This window comes from Hyla sarda, chromosome 1 (assembly GCF_029499605.1).
Source record: "Hyla sarda isolate aHylSar1 chromosome 1, aHylSar1.hap1, whole genome shotgun sequence".
Classification (NCBI taxonomy): domain Eukaryota; kingdom Metazoa; phylum Chordata; class Amphibia; order Anura; family Hylidae; genus Hyla; species Hyla sarda.
Genome location: NC_079189.1, coordinates 358,124,522 through 358,145,886, shown reverse-complemented (window position 1 = coordinate 358,145,886; position 21,365 = coordinate 358,124,522). Strand labels below are relative to the sequence as shown.

The window sequence follows — 21,365 nt, the reverse complement described above, 5'->3', positions numbered from 1 at the left end:
GCCTTGACAATGACGCAGAAGTACGTTGGCAATGAACGTACCTCTGCGTCGTTGTCAAGGCAACGTGACTATTCTGGGGCCGGGCCTGAAGCGCTTAGAAGAGGCCTCCCTGGTGAAGATAGCAGCCCGGAACCACTATCCCACCGGACCACCTCCTCTCCGGACAGTCCTGCAGCACCGGACCAGCGCCGAGCGGAGGGGAGTACTGTACAGAACTAAAGGGGGTGAGAGGGGGCTGGATGATGTCGAAGGCCGCAGTGGTCTTCAACCTGCGGACCTCCGGAGGTTTCAAAACTACAACTCCCAGCAAGCCCGGACAGCCAATGGCTGCCCAGGCTTGCTGGGAGTTGTAGTTTTGAAACCTCTGGAGGTCCGCAGGTTGAAGACCACTGCGGGTGGAGAGTTCACTCGAGTATAAGCCGAGGGGGGTGTTTTCAGCACGAAAAATCGTGCTGAAAAACTCGGCTTATACTCGAGTATATACGGTATTTATTTTGTTTAAAAAAGTTAATTTTTTAATTTTTTTTAAAATAAAGTACACTGATCCGCCAACCTACGATCACCCTGACATACGATCATTTCAATATCAACATATGATGCTTTAATATGTCTGGGCCATCGCATAAACGGCTATCCAGCAGCGCAGACTGCTTCAGCTGCCGCCGGATAGTCGTTTAATTTGCCCCGTGTGCTCTGGTGAGTGTCACTCACCTGTTCCCAACATTCTGGACCATCCTCTTCATGCTTCTCTGCATGGCCGTCGCTCTCCTTCATTGTCATCACGTCGCTTCGCACGCCAGGGCAGCGGTGACAGTCCGGAGCGGTGGGGACACCCCGGGCAAGTGATGAGGGCAATGGAGAGCGAGGGCGGTGACTGTCCGCAGCGGCGGGAACACGTGAGTATAACTTTCTATATTATTATTTCACGATCCTTCAACATACGATGATTCATTTGTAACGAATTACCATTGTATGTTGAAGTATCACTGTAGTACAATAATAGTAAAGCATGTAAGTCATGGCCGTAAATGTTGGCACCCCTGAAATTTTTCTAGAAAATGAAGTATTTCTCACAGAAAAGGATTGCAGTGAGGCACGGTTCATGTCACGTTTTTACCAGTATGGGACCGCATAGCTGGGGGAGCTAAAACCTTGTGCTCCCGTATCCCTGCCGTATGCCGCCCGTATGTAATTCATTTCAATGAGCCGACCGGAGTCAAACGCTGACTCCGGTCGGCTCATTTTTGCCCCATATGCGGTTTTCTACCGGACCTGAAAACATGGTCGACTACGGTTTTAGGTGCGGTGGGGAAACCGCATACGGGGCAAAAATGAGCCGACCAGAGTCAGCATTTCACTCCGGTCGGCTCATTGAAATTAATTACATAAGGCAGGGATACGGGAGCGCAAGGTTTTAGTCCACACACCCCCCCCCCCCCCCCCAGCCGTATGTGGTCCCGTATTGGTAAACACTTGATGTGAACCCAGCAGAACACATGTTTTGCTATACACATGTTTGTTCGTCATTGGAACTAGACCAAAAAAGGAGGAAAAAGAGCAAGTTGGACATAATGGCCCTGATTTACGAAGAGTGAAGTGTAGGTTTCTTTGTGGGTTTTAATTCCCTGCAAAAAATTTTCCATGGTATTTACTAATATTTCCCTATATTTTGCACTTTTCCCTACATTTTGGTGTTTTGTTTTTTTTTTTTACACATGCTTTGATCTGTAGGGTTTTCCACTACATTTTATGTGAAAACCTTAGTAAATATGTTGTTTTTTTTGTGAAAATGTCGGGAACATGCCCCTTTTCAGTGACCATGCCCCCTTTCCCCAATGGCCACAACCCTTTTTCGGGTTTTCTCAGTAAAATGGAGAGTTAGTCAGGTTTTTCTCAATTTTGGAGCAAATTCTGGCACAGACAGAATTTCTGGCGCACAACCCAACAAAACATGTGGGTTTGCAATAGTAAATGAGGGCCAATGTCACACCAAACTCCAAAAATGGGCTGGACAAAATTATTGGCACCCTTTCAAAATTGTGGAAAAATAAGATTGTTTTAAGCATATGATGCTCCTTTAAACTCACCTGTAACAGGTGTGGGCAATAAAAAATTCACACCTGAAAGCAGATAAAAAGGAGAGACTTAGTCTTTGCATTGTGTGTCTGTGTGTGCCACACTAAGTATGGAAAACAGAAAGGGGAGAAGAGAACTGTCTGAGGACTTGAGAACCAAAATTGTGGAAAAATATCAATAATCTCAAGGTTACAAGTCCATCTCCAGAGATCTAGATTGGCCTTTGTCCACAGTGGTAATCACTGTAGGTAATCTCCCTGGGCGTGGAGTGAAACATTTATGAAAGGTGTCAACGCAGGATAGTCCGTGTGGTGGATAAGCAGCCCCAAACAAGTTCCATAGATATGCAAGCTGTCCTGCAGGCTCAGGGAGCATCCGTGTCAGCGGGAACTATCCGTCGACATTTAAATGAAATGAAATACTATGGCAGGAGACCCAGGAGGATCCCACTGCTGACACAGAGACATAAAAAAGCAAGACTACATTTTGCCAAAATGAACTTGAATAAGAAAACGTCTTGTGGACAGATGAGACCAAGAGAGCTTTTTGGTAAAGTACATCATTCTACTGTTTACTAAAAACAAAATGAGGCCTACAAAGAAAAGAACACAGTTCCTACAGTGAAATATGGTGGAGGTTCAATGATGTTTTGGGGTTGTTTTGCTGCCTTCGGCACTGGGTGCCATGAATGTGTGCAAGGCATCATGAAATCTGAGGATTACCAACGGATTTTGGATCGCACTGTTCAGCCTAGTGTCAGAAAGCTGGGTTTGCGTCCGAGATCTTGGGTCTTTCAGCAGGACAATGACCCCAAACATAAGTCAAAAAGCACCCAGAATGGATGGCAACAAAGCGTTGGAGAGTTCTGAAGTGGGCAGCAATGAGTCCAGATCTAAATCCCATTGGACACCTGTGGAGAGATCTTAAAATTGCTGTTGGGAAAAGGCACCCTTCCAATAAGAGAGGCCTGGAGCAGTTTGCAAAGGAAGAGTGGTCCAACATTCCGGCTGAGAGGTGTAAGAAGCTTATTGATGGTTATAGGAAGCCCTCTCCCATAGACTTGCATTGAGGGGGCGGGCCGTGACTTCACGAAGGGTGGGGCCTTGACATCACGATGCTCCGGCCCTTGTATTGCCTGTCATTACGCACAGAGCGAGTTTGCTCTGTGCAGAAATTACAGCGGGGTGCTGCAGCCGAGATCCCGGGGATCCCCAGCAGCGGGACCCCCACGATCAGACATCTTATCCTCTATCCTATGGATAGGGGATAAGATTTTTAGGGGCAGAGTACCCCTTTAAGGGTGCCAGTAATTTTGTCCAGACCATTTTTGGAGTTTGGCGTGACATCATGTCCCATTTGCTTTTTTTCCTCCCTTTTTTGGTTTAGTTCCAATACACACAAAGAGAATAAACGTGTATAGCAAAACGTGTTACTGCAATCCTTTTCTGTGAGAAATACTTCATTTTCTTGCAAGTTCTGTCAAATACTGTCCGTGTGCTACATGTGACAACAATATTCTTTATATGAATGGGCTATGGTGTAGGGTGGCAGGACTGAAGCCTTTTCTTACAAAGAAAAACATTATTATTATTATTATTATTATTATTTTTTTTTTTTTTTTATCAACTGGTGCCAGAAAGTTAAGATTTCTAAATTACTTCTATTTAAAAATCTTAATCCTCCCAGTACTTATCAGCTGCTGTATACTCCACAGGAGGTTCTTTTCTTTTCAAATATCTTTTCTGTCTGACCACAGTGCTCTCTGCTGACACCTCTGTCCATGTCAGGAACTGTCCAGAGCAGGAGGTGTCAGCAGAGAGCACTGTGATCAGACAGAAAAGGAATTCAAAAATAAAAACTTCCTCTGGGGCTACAGCAGCTGATAAGTACTGGAAGGATTAAGATTTTTAAATTGAAGTAATTTACAAATCTGTTTAACTTTTTGGCACCAGTTGATTTAAAAGAAAAACTTGTTTTCCACCCGAGTACCCTTTTTAAGCCTTGCTGAAGTTTGAAAAAACAAACATCAAGTCCCCCAAAAGTGTTAAAATGTGTTATGGTCTGATGAAACTAAGGTTGATTTTTTTTTGGCCATAATTCCAAAAGTTATGTTTTGGTGCAAACACAACATTGCATATTACCATAAGAACACCATACCCACTGGTGGTGGCAGTATCAGGCTTTATGGCTGTTTTTCTTTAGCTGGTACACGGGCCTTAGTCAGGGTGAAGGGAATTATGAACAGTTCCAAATACCAGGCAACAAAGCCCTTATTCGTCCGTTAGAAAGCTTAAAGTTAGAGGAATTTCACCTTTCAGCACGACAGCCACCCAAAGCACACATCCAAATCCACAAAATCATGACTTCACCAGCCAGAGCCCAGACCTTAATCCAATTAACATCTGTGGGGTTATCTGAAGAGAGCTGTGCACAGGAGATGTCCTCCTTGGGCTTCAACAAAGTATTAGTTTAAAGGGGTACTCCCCTGAATTTTTTTTGAATGAACTGGTGGCAGAAAGTCAAACAGATTTGTTAATTACTTCTATTTAAAAATCTTAATCCTTTCAATACTTATCAACTGCTGTATGCTCCACAGGAAGTTCTTTTCTTTTTAAATTTCCTTTCTGTCTGACCACAATGCTCTCTGCTGACACCTCTGTCCGTTTTAGGAACTTTCCAGAGCAGAATAGGTTTGCTATGTGGATTTGCACCTACTCAGGACAGTTCCTCTGTCAGCAGAGAGCACTGTGGTCAGACAAAAAGGAAATTCAAAAAGAAAACAACTTTCTCTGTAGTATAGAGCGGCTGATAAGTACTGGAAGGATTAAGATTTTTAAATAAAAGTAATTTACAAATCTGTTTAACTTTCTGGCACCAGTTGAAATTTTTTCCAGTGGAGTACCCTTTTAACCCCTTAACCTGTTCAGGACGTAGGGCGTATGCATACGCCCTGCATCCTGAGTCCTTAAGGACATAGGGCGTATGGATACGCCCGTGGGAATTCCGGTCCCCGCCGCTAGCCGGTTGGGGACCGGACTGGGATGCTCTCTGGTGACCCGATCCCCCGGAAAATAGGGATGATCGGAGCTGACAGTGACAGCCCCGATCATCCTAAGGGATAGGAGCAAGGTTGTATTGCTGCAACCTCCTCCTATCCCCTGCCATTAGTCAGCACTGAGTACTGACCAATGGCAGTTGAAGACGGGGGGTTGCCATGGAAACCCCCTTCTCTGCCCACCCATGGATGTCGGGCAGAACGGGGGAGAAGATGGCGGCCGGTACCTGCAAAGAAGATGCCGTGGGGACCGCCGATCGTCTGTGACAGCAACGGAGATCAGCGGCGGAGGTAGGGAGGCGACGGTGTGAAGCATCAAGGGAGTTGGCAGTAAAGCGATATTTACTGCTGCCCTCCTAGCGGTTGCCAAACTGCAACTCCCAGCATGCCCAGACAGCAAAAGGCTCTCTGGGCATGCTGGGAGTTGTAGCTTTGCAACATCTGGAGCGTTACAGTTTGCAGACCACTATTACAGTGGTGCCTAAACGGTAGCTCTCCAGATGTTGCAAAACTACAACTGGGAGTTGTAGTTCTGTAACATCTGTCCCTTCAGATTTAGCAATTTTCATGAAAATTTTGAAAATTGCTGCTATACTTTGAAGCCTCTAAAGTTTTCAAAAAGTAAAAATATGTCCATTTTATGATGCCAACAATAAAGTGGACATATTGTATTTGTGAATCAATATAAAATGTATTTGGAATATCCAGTTTCCTTACAAGCAGAGAGTTTCAAAGTTAGAAAAATGCTAAATTTTCATGAAATTTTGGGATTTTTCACCAAGAAAGGATGCAAGTAACGACAAAAATTTACCACCAAAATAAAGTAGAATATGTCACGAAAAAACATTCTCAAATTCAGAATATTCGGTAAAAGCGTTTGAGTTATTAATGCGTAAAGTGACAGTGGTCAGAATTTCAAAAAAGGGCTGCGTCCTTAAGGGGTTAAGGACCACAGTTTTTTTTTCATTTTTGCACTTTTGTTTTTTTCCTCCTCACCTTCTAAAAATCATAACGCTTTAAATTTTCCACCTACAGCCCCATATGAGGGCTTGTTTTTTGCACCACCAACTTTCCGTTGTAGTTACATCAATAATTTTACCACAAAAACTACAGCAAAACCAAAAAAACTATATTTGTGGGGTTAAATTGAGGAGAAAAAAAAGAAAACGGCATTTGGTAACTTTTGGGGGCTTCCATTTCTACGCAACACACTTTTCAGTAACGGGGGATATAGAGTAAAAAAGGGAACACTGCACTCACTCACCAAATAGGATAAAATCTTCTTTATTTCGGAACTTTTCACGAACGGTGACAGACTTCAACACAAGCGGGGAGCACGAGAGACGCTGCTCCCGATGCACCAGACGACTAGGAGCACCAGACCGGGGAGCACCAGACGACTAGTTTTGCGTCACAGGTGGACGCTTCTTCCGGTCAGCAGGTACCTTGGACACTATTGTTTCTACTTGAATGCTAGCATCTCCACCCACAGTGGACTTTCTTCGTTTCCTGCATGAGACACATTGGGGGGTATGTATGAAGGATTTTACCCTGTTTTTTTTACTGTGATTTGTCTCAAATTTCCTTTTTATGTCACTTTTTGCGACAATCAATTGCGCCAAATGGTTTAGAACAAAATCACTGATTTCACTTTGTTAGTCGTGATTTCAGTTACAATCATTCTTTGGTCTGGAATTCATTAATTGCGACTTTTCGATTTGGCGCAAGTTTAGGCGCAAATACCTTCATTTAGGGGCAAATCTATACCATGAATAAAGTGACAAAGAAAATAGCTACAACAATAGAATATCCCAAAGTCAGATTTACTGCCTGGAATTCTGGGGTCTGCGCCTTTTGTAGGGCTACATTTGTGCTAAAATTACAAACTTGCGTACGACAATTGATAATTTTGGCGCAACTATGCTCCATTTGAAGCAAAAAAACATACATAAAATCACACATTGCTACACCATTATTGATACATGTCCCTCATTGTCTCACAGCATACAGAGTGGGAGATAGACATTAATAAGCGATTGTCTTCATTCTTCAACTGCAGTGCCTAGTTCACATTCACTATAGACTGTCTCACTTTTCAGTAACAATGACACATTGGCCCTCATTTACGAACATGATTCCAACTCTTTTTGTCAGGTTTTGCGCCTAAATTCTGTTGCACGGAACACATTAATACATTTTTTATTAGTTTTTTTCAACACTTTTTTTCCCTATTGTTTCAGTAATGATGTTGATTCTAAAAAAAATAAAAAAATATATATACTCATTTAATACATCAATCTATATGTTTCTCCCTCCTTCCTCAGGTCAGAGTTATAGTGTGTGGATATAGTACTTCATATATACATATTTCCATGATTACATTAACCCATTAAACATTTGAAGTTTGCATGGTCTGAATGCCATTGAAGGTTGAGCGTGAAGTCAGCCTCCAGGTGGTGGAGGCTATTGGTGGTGTTGAGGAATGAATGGGCTAGGTCTATAACATTGTGATTTTTTGCCCAGTTAAATCAATGGGCCCACTGTGGTCTATGGAGATTTTGCAGCAAACTGGGTAGAAAGCTAAACAGCAGGGTCCTGGTAGTAATCTGGATGTGAGACCCTGGTTCAATTCCCAGGTTGATATACAGTGTTTGGATTTTGATATACAGTCGATGGTTAAGAAAGTGTTTGAACCGTGGGAACTAGGTCAATTGGATATCATAAATGGGCAACTAGGTTAATTGAAACAGGAGGTAATGCGTGGCATCCAATTGACCTAGTTCCCACGGGTCAAAAAATCATGTCTATCCTAATTAAAGTATAATCCCAACACTGTGTAACCCGGGAATTGAACCGACATCGGGGTATCCCATCAACGTTACTACCAGGACCCTGCTGTTTAGCTTTCTACCCAATTTTGCTGCAAGATCTCCATAGACCACAATGGGCAAAAAGTCACAATGTTGTAGATCTAGCCCATTCATTCCTATACACCACCAATAGTGCCTGGAGGCTGACGTCATACTCTGCCTCCAATGGCATTCAGACCCGGCAAAATTCAAATGTTCAATGGGTTAATGTATTCATGGAAATATGTATATATAAAGTACTGTATCTACATACTGTAACTCGGACCTGTGGAAGGAAGGAGCCCCTCAGAAACGCGTAGCCCTACCATGTATTGCCACTTTTAATGATTTTCAATAAAAATTACGAATCTATACCCAACTCCTGTGTCACCATGCCGGTGTAATGCTCCAGTGCCGAAGTCGGATATTCACTGGAAGGTCAAGGAAACCCCTGCTGGGATTCCTTCCTCCCACATCTGAACTTCTGTAGAAAAAACCCTGCGACAGAAATAAACCTGTCTGCGACAGAATTTACAGTGCGACAGAAAACCCTTCAACGGAAATTACCGTGCGACAGAACCATGCAACAGAAATTACTGTGCGACAGAATTTCTCCCTGCAACTAAAAATATCGGGAAAAGTGCGACAGATTAGTAAATACCAAGTGAAAAAAGGTTAAAAAAAAGAGACACAAACCGACACTCCATTCTTAGTAAATGAAGGCCATTGTCTTTATTCTGTAGGTCCATATGATTACAATTATACCCAACTTATATAGGTTTGATTTTGTTTTACCTCTTTTAAAAAATTATAACTTTATAAACGAAAATTATTAGGTTTAAATTGTCCTCTTCTGACCCCTATAACTTTTTTATTTTTCCATATACGGGGCGGTATGAGGGCTTATTTTGTGTGCCATGATATGAAGTTTTCATCAGTACCATTGTTGTTTTGATGGTTTTTATACTTTTTTAGAGTATACAAAGTGACCAAAAAGACGCAAATTTGGGCTTTGGTATTTTTTTACGTATACGCCATTGGCCGTGTGGTTCAATTAATGTTATATTTTTATAGTTCGGACATCTACACATGCGACGATACCACGTATGTTTATTTTCATTATGCTTTTATATTTTTTTTATATGGAATTTGGGAAAAGGGGGGTGTTTTTAAACTTTTAATAAGGAAGGGGTTAATTTGTGGTATTTTTTTTATTTATTTTACTTTTATTAAACTTTATTTTCACTTTTAGTCTCCTTAGGGGACTTTTAGGAACAATCGTTAGATTCCTCATACAGATCAGTGTGCTCTGCGCTTGATTGATAAAGCCTGGTCCTGCCAGGCTTTATCATTCTCAGAGCCACAGCAGCCACAGAAGGAGAGGTAAGCGCTCCGACTACCTCAGCAGTGGATGTCCCCCCCCCCCCCCCCCCACAATCGTGCTGGACCACCAGGGAGTGTTTTAAATGTCCCTTTAGATGCCGCTGTCAGCTTTGACAGCGGCGATCTAAAAGGTTAATAGCCACGTCGGCTATTAACGCCAGCCATCAGCTACAGGAATCAGCACCAGCCGGTGTGGCGTGGGCTCGAGGCGGTATACACGTCCTTGGTCATTAACCAGGATAGGGGATAATTGTCTGATCTCCCAAACGGGTCCCCGCATTGCCCGTAGCGTCAACCTCAGTGAGGGCAACGGTACGCCCCCTCCCCATACAGCTCTATGGGGGAGGCACAAACACAGCATCCCTGCCTCTCCTGCGGCCGACACTCCTCCTGCACTGGAGAGCCGTGGCCCTGTGCAGGAGATCGCGGGGGGCCCCAGCGGTCGAACCCCCTGTGCTCAGACACTTATCCCCTATCCTGTGCATAGGGGATAAGTTGTTTTTGCTGCATATTTCCTTTAAGGGTGTGCACATTTATGCAACCCAGTTGTAGTGTGTTACTTGTTTTTACTTTCTCCCTCAAAGATTTCAGTTTGTTTTGTAACTGAATTGTTCACGTGTTAGGTCACATTAAAGGTAGATTCGCACTTGCTGTATTTTGCTGTTGTGTATTTTCCTACCCATTCAAGTCAATAGGTAGCAAAATCGGCTTCAGAAAATACGCAGCAATATGCGGTACATGTGACCCTACCCTAAAGGTTGAAAAAGTTCTGATGTGATGTATATTTGTCTCATTCTTTAAAGGGGCATTCCAGGATTTTTTTTTTTTAATGTAAGACGGGCAGCAAAGTTAGTTTAGTTACTAATATACTTTACTTACCTGTGTTTGGTGGCATGTATCGAATTTCTTTGTCTTTCTTTTCTCCGGAAGTTTATTTTCTTCAGCCTACAAAATGAGTGTTGTCTCGGACCTCTCCCAGCTTGCTGTGTGGCTCGAGACAGTACATCACAAGTCCAGTGCTAAAAAGGGGCTTGGTTGCTTTGTCTATTGTGTGTGTGTGTGTGTGTGTGTGAAGCCAGTAATAAAAGTGATAGTGATGTCCTCAAAAATGAACAATTCAAAGTTGTGAAGCCAAAACTAAGAACGTATTTTAAAGGAAAATATAAAGGAAGGACATTCACTTATTCTTTTCTGCTGGGTCCATAGTTTTCTTTGAATAATGTGGCGAACAGGTGGTCTTGCCCCCTTTTTAGGGTTTTCTCTGAAATGTGGAGGGTCAGTCAAAATGCTGCACAAAATGTCAAAAAATAGTCAATAACAAATTTGAAAATCAGGCCTATTGTACCCCACTAAAATTATCTTATGCTGTATAATAGCAAGTCTTGATATGATTACATCAGTTGAAGCTGTTTTTTTTCCCAAAAGTATCGCTTTTTAAATGCAGAGATGTTTAATGAAAGAAAAAAGCAGCAAACCACGCCTTTGAAACCACTGAAAATAGTGCATCTGTCCCGAATGGAGTCACTTAGTGACTACGTTCGGAATGCATGCACTATTTTCAGCGGTTTAGGCCATTGAAGTCAATCGGGTCAACTGCTCTCAGTAACTGTATATGTTGGCATCCTGTTTTTGGCTGGATACTGACAGATTCGACTACCAGGAGCATTAACGCAGTTTGCAACTAGCCTAATGAGTGCCAAAACAGACTGTGGCACTAAGGGGTTAAGTGTGGTCAACTCCGTTTTGGTGAACAGGATGTCTGTAAGGACAGCTAAGGCTGGGTTCACACCACGTTTTTGCCGAACTGTTTTCAATCAGTTTTTCTAAAGCAAACCATATGGCAAAAAAACGAATGGAACCGTATGGGAAAAAGTAAACCGTATGTGTTTTTAAACCGTATACTGTTTTTAAAAGTGCATACAGTTCTGTCCATTTTAATAAATATATATATTTCTTTTATGTTTTACATTTTTAACCCGTTTACGCAAAATCAGGTACATGTACCTGATGATTAGCGGTGACTTCGCGCAACATCAGGTACATGTACCTGATGGACATAAACTGTCACAGCACCGCCGCGCGCTGTGACAGTTTTATGAAACTTGCTGTGCTACACAGCAGGACCTCCCTGAAGCCGGCCAGGGACCAATCGCAGCGGTCCCCGGCCGGCGATCGCTGCTATTGGTCCGTCAGTTCAGACGAACCGAAAGCAGGGATCTGGCGGCGGTCTCCTCCTTCCCCCTCTCCTCCGTCGCTTCATTCAGTGAAGCGATCGGTGGTGAGAGGGGCCCCGTTGGGGGAGGCCGCCCGCAGCACTCAGGATCGGAGCGCAGCTCCGATCCTGAGTTAACCCTGTAGACGCTGCGGTCACTGTGACCGCGGCGTCTATTAGGATTACAGAGGGAGGGAGCTCCCACTGTCACCATCGGCGCTCTGCAAAGTGAAAGCAGAGCGCTGATGGTTGCCATGGCAACCGGAGGACTGACAGTAGCCTCCGTTGCCATGGCAACATGAGTGATCAGTCTCTACCTAAGGTAGGGACTGATCTTTCCTATGCCTGTCAGTACTGACAGACATAGGCAAAATTCAATGGAGTACAGATGTGTACTCCATTGAATTCTGTGTATAACAGTAAAACAAAAAAAAGTTAAATGTGAAATAAAGTGAAAAAGAAATTAAAAAAGTGGAAAAAAAATTAAAATGTGAAAAAAAATTAAAATAAAAAATATGAAAAATAAAATGAAAAAAATTGGAAAAAAATAGTAAAATAAATTATATATATATATAATACACCCCAACACAAACTCAAAAATAGTCCCCCCAAAAACATCAACATGTCCCGCAAAAAAAGAGTCCATACACAATTGCGTCAGTGAAAAAATAAAAAAGTTATGGCTCACAGAATACGGCGAATTAAAAACGTGATTTTTTTACTAAAATCGTTTTTATGCTATAAATGAACTAAAATATAAAAAAAAGCATAGAAATTTGGTATCGCCGTAACCGTATCAACCTGCAGAGTAAAGTTAACATGTCTTTTATACCGCATGACGAACGACCTAAATTCTTTTAATAAAAAACAACTGCAGAATAGATTTTTTTATGTATATCACCTCATAAAAAATAAAATAAAAAACGCTCAAAGTGTCACATGTGTCCCAGAATGGTACCAATAAAAGCGTCAACTTGTCTCCCAAAAATATTTTTTCACCCCAAGGCCTCTGCGACTTTATATGATGCCAACAAAATATCCTAAACTAAAAGGGTGCCCCAAAATCCACATAGCACTCCTTCATGTCTGAGGCCTGCATGAGAGACACATGGCGCAAAACGGCCACATATGGGATATTTCTAAAAACGTCAGAATTCAGGGAATAAATCTTGAGTTTTATTTCTTTGTCAACACCTATTGTGTTACAGAAAAAAATGGATAAAAATGAAAAATCTGCAAAAAAAATGAAATTTTTAAATTCAGCCTCCACTTTGCTTTCATTTCTGTGAAGCACCGAAAGGGTTAATAAACTTCTTTAATGTCATTCTGACTACTTTAAGGGGTGCAGGTTATAAAATGGGGTGATTTATGGGGGTATCTAACATTCAGGCCCCTCAATTCCACTTCAGAACTGAACTGGTCCCTGAAAAATCAGATTTTGAAATTTTCTTGAAAATCTGGAAAATTGCTGCCAAACTTATAAACCCTCTAACATTCTAAAAAAGTAAAATAATGTTTATCAAATGATGGGAACATAAAGTAGACATATTGCAGATGTGAATTAATCATTAATTTGGTGCGATATGACTATTTATGGTACAAGCATAAAATGTAAAGTCTAGAAAAATGCAAATTTTTCATTTTTTTCGCCAAATTTTTCATTTTTTTTACAAAAAACGCTGAATATATCAATCAAAATTTACCACTAATGTAAAGTACAATATGTCACGAAAAAACAATCTCGGAATTGGATTGATAAGTAAAAGCATTCCAGAGTTATTACCACATAAAGAGACACATGTCAGATTTGAAAAAAAGGCCTTGGTCATTGAGGCCAAAACAGGCTGTTGAGTAAAGGGGTTAATGGGAGGGGTGTTGGGTGGGGACTTTAGGAGGCAAATGCGCATGTGCAAAGTAAAAACCATATACGGTTTCCCGTATGGAACCGTGTACACGTGAGTTTCCCATTGACGTCCATGTTATAAAAAAAATGTTTGCGGTTGCAGTACGGTTTTTAAACTGGAGTCAAAACCGTGGTTGACCACGGTTTTGTCTCCGGTTTAAAAACCGTACTGCAACTGCATAAGTAGGCCCTGATTCAATAAATATGAGCCATGAACCTTCTGCTTTGAAAACAATAATTTCTATCATTTTCTAGGCCATTTTATGTACTGAAACAATGGTTTCCAAAATCTTTGAGGTGTAAAACTGTAAAATCAGAATGGCTCAGACTTTCCAAAGAAATTTGTTCATACAGCTAATTCTATGGGCAGTCCTTGTCTATGGCCATGCAATACGTTCCTGAATTGCTGATTATTCTACCAAAAACATATTAGTTCTTAAGACTGTTTGTTTGTTTTTCTTTTCCTTCTAGGTAACACTTGTGGAATGATGTAATGGCTTGCCTCACAATGACTGAAATAACCACAGTTCCTACTGTTCACTCAAGTGGAGATGCCCACTTAAATTTAAGTGCGCCCAAAGCCAGTGAGCCAGGATTTCACATCTTCCTGTACCATGCTTTGTTCAAGGCTGATGGGGATTACCTTGCATTGCCTCCAGGAGAGTATATTGCAGAGGAGATATGCATCACTGCTGCTAAAGCATGTGGTAAGTGTATTCTTTACATTTTGGCTTTTGTGAACCAGCCTGATTTTGTATTTATGCGTTTACTGCTTGATCAATTCCCACACTTCCAAAGTGTCCAAAAATATACACACAGAATAATAATGCCTTTTATTTATATAGCATCAACTGATTACAAAGCACAGTACAGGGATTACCATCATTCACATCAGTTCTTGTCCCCAAAGGGGCTTTCAATCTAGATTCCAATATAACCAACCTACCAGTATGTTTTTGAAGTTTATGAGGAAACACAAGGGGGGAGATTTATGAAAACCTGTCCATAGGAAAAATTGCTGAGTTGCCCATAGCAACCTATCAGATCGCTTCTTCAATTTTACAGAGGCCTTTTCAAAAATGAAAGAAGCGATCTGGTTGCTATGGGCAACTCAGCAACTCATCCTCTCTGTACAGGTTTTCATAAAGCTTCCCCAAGGTGTTAAGGATTATATTTAGTTAACACCAATACCTAAAGCCCCCTAAAGCCCCCCATATAGTGAATTAATAGTAATTACGCAAAAAAATATAGAATCTTATGATAACAGATGTACAGAGAGTTGTTTTCTATGTGGTGGGACTTGTGTAGGTGCTGTAATATATTTTTGATCCACTGCTTATCCATGTAGAGGAAGTGTCATATTGCCTCATCTACTATGTATATATTTGAGTCCTGGGTTCTTCTATCATGTTCTTTGCAAGAAATGTTGTTGTTTCATAAATATGTGTGCCATGCGATTAAAATATACCAATAATTAATATTCCAAGAATAGCTGTAGTGATATTTCAAGAATAGTGTAGTACCTATGACAGTGCGTTAAGTAAGGTCCTCTACGACACAGACTTTTTTTGGGGGGGCAATCTGCCTGATAGGAGTGATCAAAGAATACTACGGACTCATAGCTTTAATCCAGTGTAATCATCAGAGGTCTGCTCCTTCCCCTGACCCTTTGAAGTCTTACTGCACTGCACTTGCTTACTCCTAACTATGGTTATTAAAATTGCACATGCACTTTCAATATTTGTCAGCCAGGAGACAGGCGTCATTGTAAGTCTAGGCAGCCTATTTTCTTCAGTGAGACGGAGATCAGAGCAGGAAAGGTGCTTCTCCTGACTCTATCAAATGATCGGTAGGGGTCTGAACACCCAGATCCTGACTGATAAAAAAAAAAATCTACTGTCCAAAACCTTCTGCCAAGCAGGAAAAGTAAGACCTCTGTAGACACTATAGGTACTTTCTGGTACAAATAACAAGTAGAAAGGTGCATACATTTGAAAATATACAACATATCAGTCTTACTTTATTCCACCCAGTCCATAGAGAGGAGGCTTTGAAGGAAGTCCTGCAATGAAAATAAGAAATATGCATAGCAGAGAGACCCACCCAACAGCAGCTCAAGTTGAAGTAAGTAAAGGACCAATAATGCCCAAAATATTTATTCATGAGGGGTATCTGCATGTCATATATCCTGCTTTATAGTATCTAACATCTCCTGCCAAAATTAAAGAAGATGGCAATCTCAGACCATATGCAGTAGAGAACATCAACCCGCCCCCACACCTAGGACACTTGGAGTCTTAAGGAAAGCCAAGTCTATGCAGTAACACCTGGGTTCTCTACACTCTATGGAGTAGGAAGAGTTGTGACAACCAGCCAGTCTCAGAAAGTGACAGCAAGAGGATGTATAATAAAACTGTTTCCCAATCTTCTGAGGACAAACCACCCATTTTTCCTGAACTTCCTAACACAAGTGGTATTTACCATCTTCAGAGGGGAGCAAGAATGGACAACCAAGGACCTTGATCTGCTCTGTACCTCTACAGCATGGTAAAGCTAAAGATTACGGTAAAACAGAGTATGTGGCAGATCAAAGTCAGATTGAACTTCCCCAATTTAACAATACCCCTTAGGTCCCAGAACGTGTAGTCTGATCAAATGAATTCAGGAAGTGCTGGGTTACATCAGTGTCATAATTATCTTTCAAAATATCTCTGTTTAAAGCCTTAAAGGCGTACTCCACCCCTAGACATCTTTTAGAAGATGTCTGATCGCAGGGGTCTCGCCGCTGGGAACCCACACGATTTCTCCTGCAGCGCCCTGTGTCATCTGCTGCACGGAGGGTACTTCTTTCCGTGCCTGATGATGGGCGATACAGGGGTCGGAGTATTGTGATGTCATGGCCCCGCCCCTCTTGATGTCACACCCCGCCCCCTCAATGCAAGTCTATGGGAGGGGGCATGGTGGCTATCGCGCCCACTCCCAAAGACTTATATTGAGGGGGCGGGGCATGATATCACGAGGGGGCGGGGCCATGACATCACGATACTCCGGCCCCTGTATCACCCGTCATCAGGTGACACAGGGTGCTAGATGTCTAGGGTCGGAGTACCCCTTTAAGAAAACAGGTATTTTTCATTTTTACACTTTTTGTTTTTAAACCATAACTTTTTAAATTTTCCTTTTACAGACCCATATGAGGGCTTGTTTTTTGCACCACCAATTGTACTTTGTAATGACTTCACTCATTGTACTAACAAACCTACAGTGAAACAGAAAAATTATTTTTGGTGCAAAATTGAAAAAAAATATACATTTTGTAACTTTTGTGAGCTTCTGTTTCTATGCAGTGAATTTTTCAGTAAAAATGAAATGTTGTCTTTACTTTGAAAAAATATGGTACCTAATTTTATATAGGTTTTACTGCTTGAAAAAAATAACCTTTTTGTACTATATATAGTTGGCATAAAATTGTCAATTTCTGAACCCTTATCAGGGGTGTGGAAAGAAAAAAAAAAAAAAAAAAAAAAAAAAAAACAACAACAATCTACTTGTCCCTCATGAAAATCCACTTGTCCTGGTAGACAAAATCATTTTAATAAAAATAGTACGTAAATTTGGGGGTTTTCTTTTTTTTTCCGCCATTCACCTTGTGGTCAAACTTACACATTATTTTAATACTTTAGGTATCAGGAATCAGGAATATTTTTTATTTTTTTTTAAAGAAGAAAAAAAATATTTGGTATTGGTATAATCAGGCCGATTATACCAATACCAAATATTTTTTTTCTTCTTTAAAAAAAAATAAAAAATATTCCTGACCCCTATAACATTTATATTTTTCCATATACTGTACCGGGCTGTATAAGGGCTCAATTTTTGGGCCGTAATCTGCTGTATGTATCAGTACCATTTTGGTATTGATCGGATTTTTGAAAACTTTTTACTTACTTTTTTCTGGGAAATGATGTTATAAACCTAAAAAAAACTCCAATTCTGTGAGTTTTTTTTTTACACTAATGCCATTGACCGTACGCTATATAAAATGTTTTTTTTTTAATTCGGACAATTACGCACGCGCAAATACCAAATATGTTTAGTTTTATTATTATTTTATTATATTTTTTAGATGGAAAATGGGAAAAGGGGGGTAATAAGAACTTTTAATATGGAAGGGGTTAATGGGTGTTTTTCTAAACTTTTATAAAACTTTTTTTTAATACACTTTATTAGGAGGAATCATTAGATTCATCATACAGATCAATGCAGTTCTGTTGAACTCCATTGATCTGTGTTCATTTGGTTGAGCCTGCTCAAGGCAGGCTCAATCAAATGCAGATCTATGGGGGGTAGCCATGAATGCAAAGGTAATTGCGATTGCGCTGCGGGGGGTGATCCACCCAACTAGACCACCAGGGATGGTTATAAACCTTTAGACTCCGCGGCGATCTAAAAGGTTAATAGTCGGCCGCGGCAAGTGCCGCATGCCGGGCTATTAGCGGCGGCATCCGGCATCTGAAATCAGCTGGGGCCATCTTGTATGGAGTGGGCTCGAGTCAGGAGCCCGCTCCGTACACCCTGAGCACAGATGTACGGAGCGGGCTCAGTCCTGCCCTGCTAGCCCGATACAGGGCTAAATGTATGAAAAATTCACCTGCCCGGTGCCCCGAAACTACAAGTCCCGTTCAAAACTCTTTTATTTCCATTTACAGGGATTTATGAGGGCTCATTTTTTACACTGTGATCTGTTGTTTTTATCAGTACCGTTTTGGTTTTAATGTGACTGGATTTAAACTTTTATTAGGAAAGGGGCTTATTTACATTTATTAACTTTTTTTTTTTTTTTTGGCTCCATAGGAGACAATTACATGGAATCTTTGATTGATCAGTGTTATCGGCACTCCATTGCGAACATTGGGTACTCAGATACTACTGAGAATATCCTGATAATTGGGATATTCCCCCAGTAGGGGGAGGGAATTCTGCAACGATACTAATGTTGGGCCATCCTACATCTAAATATAATATATCATCTAGACTCTGCTGACAGGGTCATTTTTAAATATTTAAATATATTCTTTTGCTTTAGTTGTTTTAATTGACTTGCTTCTGAGCAACAGAGTTCAAGGCAAAGATCAGCTGGCACTGGTGCATGCTACATGATCCAGAGTACACTGACAATGGCTGTATGCTTGGTATGCAGCCTTGAAAACACAGTGTGTGGAAGCCAAATTCTTGTTTAATCTAAAATGCCTAAACTTCAGATTTGCTGCTATTTTAAAAGCAAACCAAGTGTAAGATTTATCTGGCTGTGTAAAATATTAGACTGTATTTTTACCACTTGGTCCCTTAGCTACAAAATGGGCATGTGCAGGTCACACACAACTTGTTTTAAAAGTCTAACTCAAATCCTAAAATCTTCTCTACCCCCCCCCCCCCCCCTTTATTTACACAACAGATGTCCAACTCAAAACTAAGGAAAGGGTACTGGAGTAAAAATCGTCCCTCTGTTTTGGTTCTTTTGGATGTATAATTTGTTAATAAAATAGTTAACACATAGAGGCACTGGCCCAGATTCAAAGTGTCCTTGTTTTTTGAATAAAATTTTGATATGATGTCCAGACAGGGGAAAAGTTTAGGTTTCATTGGGTCTCCCTTCTGTGTCCTGCTGTGATGAAGAATTACAGCTGGGTGAAGTGCACAATGCACCTCACTCCTTAGCTTTAAAGAGTACCTGTCACCAAATAAACTTTTCTAAACTAACTCAGGCTATGTTTCCTAAGTACTCCTAACGCCCTTCCCACCCTTAAAAAAATTCTGAGCTTTAAAAATCTTGCCTTTCTTCTTTCTCACATAGTGCAATCTCCCAGCAGGAGAAAGTGGGTATTTCCCAGCAGGCATGACATCACTGAAGCCTGCTGGGGGACCACTTCCGCCCTCACATTGTTGCAGTGCTGTGATGAATAGAATACCTCAAGCTCTGTGCAGCAGCTTCCAGTGAGGTTCTTTGCAGCTTTCAGTCTGTGCAGCTTTCAGTGAGGCTCTTTGCAGCGGTCAATCAAGCTCGGTGCAGAGAAACATTTTCTGAGTTTGGTCTCCTGCCATTACAAGCAGGAGACCAAAATCTGAGCTTTTGACCAGACGGAATGTTTTCTGGCCAAGAAGGAAGACCCCTCGTGGCCAGAAGTATACAGCAGGAAGACTAACATATAAAAATATATATATTTTTTTTTTTCATGGAAGCCAATTTCAAAGTTATTTATTTGGCATAAGGAATCAAATACTAAAAATCATGTTTAATGAGAGTGCCTATTTAACTCAAACCCAAATCTTTCATTGCATAAGTCTATGGAGAGAAAGAGTCAGACTCGTGGAGTGAAGAACACTTCTGTGTACTCAGCTGTAACTCATGATTGCAGCAGATCTCTGTGCGATCTAAATTTTGACATGTGCAATCCGGATTCTTGAGTTGCCAACAAACTCAGGAATCTGTGACTGATAACCCTCTGAGGGTCTCCAGACAGGTTCACCAGAAGGGAGCTCTGCTAAAATTGTCTGGGGGGTCGGACTCCTATTATGAGCGGCATGGACGTTCGTACTAGTGCCGGCCACTGGGTCACTTTCGTGGGGGGGTTGGTGGTGTGCGTGGCGTTATCTGGCAGTGTCTCCGCCACTGTACAGGGGACTCACTATCAGTGCTAGATGATGATGAGGACGACGAGGAATGACACAGAAAAGTAGGATCTTCCTCGTCCTCACTGGCAGATTCAGTGGCAAGTAAAGTGTATGCCTCCTCCGCCGAAAATGCCCGGTGAGGCATCGCCTTTTTTCTACGGTGTGTGTGTGTGTGTGTGGGTGTGGGGGGGGGGGCGGGGGGGGGGGGGGGTAGAGTGTGCAAGTGCTTGGTGTTATTTTTATATATATATAGGTGTGTGATTATAAATCACACACCGTTATATGAGGAAATAAAATGCTGCGGACAAAAAATAAATAAGAAGGGGGGGGGGGGGGGGCCTGAACCCCTAATAGGGCCTGGGTCACTCTGAAAAATCTGCAGCGGACCCTTTATTTTATTTAACCTTCTACCTGTCCCTTTACTGTAAACTCACTCTTAACTAATGGACACTTCTTCAGCCCTGAGGGGCTCAGATCTTGGCAGAGGGGGGGTCCCTGGCTCTCTCTCGCAGCTGCGAGAAGGGGACATTAACCCGATCCCCGGCCGGCTGCTATTGATCGTTTGACCAATAGCAGTGCTCCTGGAGGGGGTGACAAAATTGCCACCCTCCCCCCACACACACCCCCGATCACCATGTATCTCCGGGTCCCGTATGACTGAAATCGCTGCAGTAGTGCGGCGATCGCCGACATAGTGGGTTCTCAAGATCCCCCTGGGCATTTGCACAGGATGTCTGCTGAATGATTTCAGCAGTCATCCCGGTCCCCACCCGGCGCGTGGCAGGGACCGGAATTCCCACAGGCATACTGGTACGCCCTTGGTCCTTAAGTACCAGCAAGCAAGGGCGTACCCATACGCCCGTGGTCCTTAAAGGGTTAAGGAACCAATTGGTTACATTCATTACACCCCTTGAATTTATAGTTTATCAGTCCATTTATTTATACTTCTGGGCTTTCTTTCCATCTGCTTGTATTGGTTTTCAGCAGGGCTTAGATATTTATGAAAGTAAGAGTGTTTTGTACTTTGTCAAATACCATAAGCCCTTAAAGGAAAACGGTCACCTGTTCACACACACTAAACCCAATACACCGGATGAACAGGAGACCGATGCGGGTTTCTGACAGATAGAAGTACCTGCTGTCCAGCACCCCGTCCCTCTGAAGTTTTGGCTTCTTCTTGTGCGCTGGAGTCGGGCCCGCCGGCTGGACTTGAAT

General features: G+C 41.8%; 1 protein-coding gene across 5 annotated transcripts in view; it reads left to right on the top strand.

Annotated features, from left to right (window-relative positions):
• Positions 1 to 21,365, top strand: part of JAK2 (Janus kinase 2) — a 274,729-nt gene that overhangs the window by 87,892 nt on the left and 165,472 nt on the right. For 3 of the 5 annotated variants that reach the window (XR_008844274.1, XM_056522184.1, XM_056522199.1), the window contains one exon: positions 13,950 to 14,185. Coding sequence is in view for 3 of the 5 variants with exons in the window: in XM_056522184.1 (XP_056378159.1) it covers positions 13,972 to 14,185 (214 nt within the window). In the remaining 2 variants the exon portion in view is untranslated. Of the gene's footprint in view, positions 1 to 5,299; positions 5,423 to 13,949; positions 14,186 to 15,511; positions 15,603 to 21,365 lie in introns of those variants that run through there. The other 2 variants (XM_056522209.1, XM_056522215.1) reach the window with 2 other exon arrangements.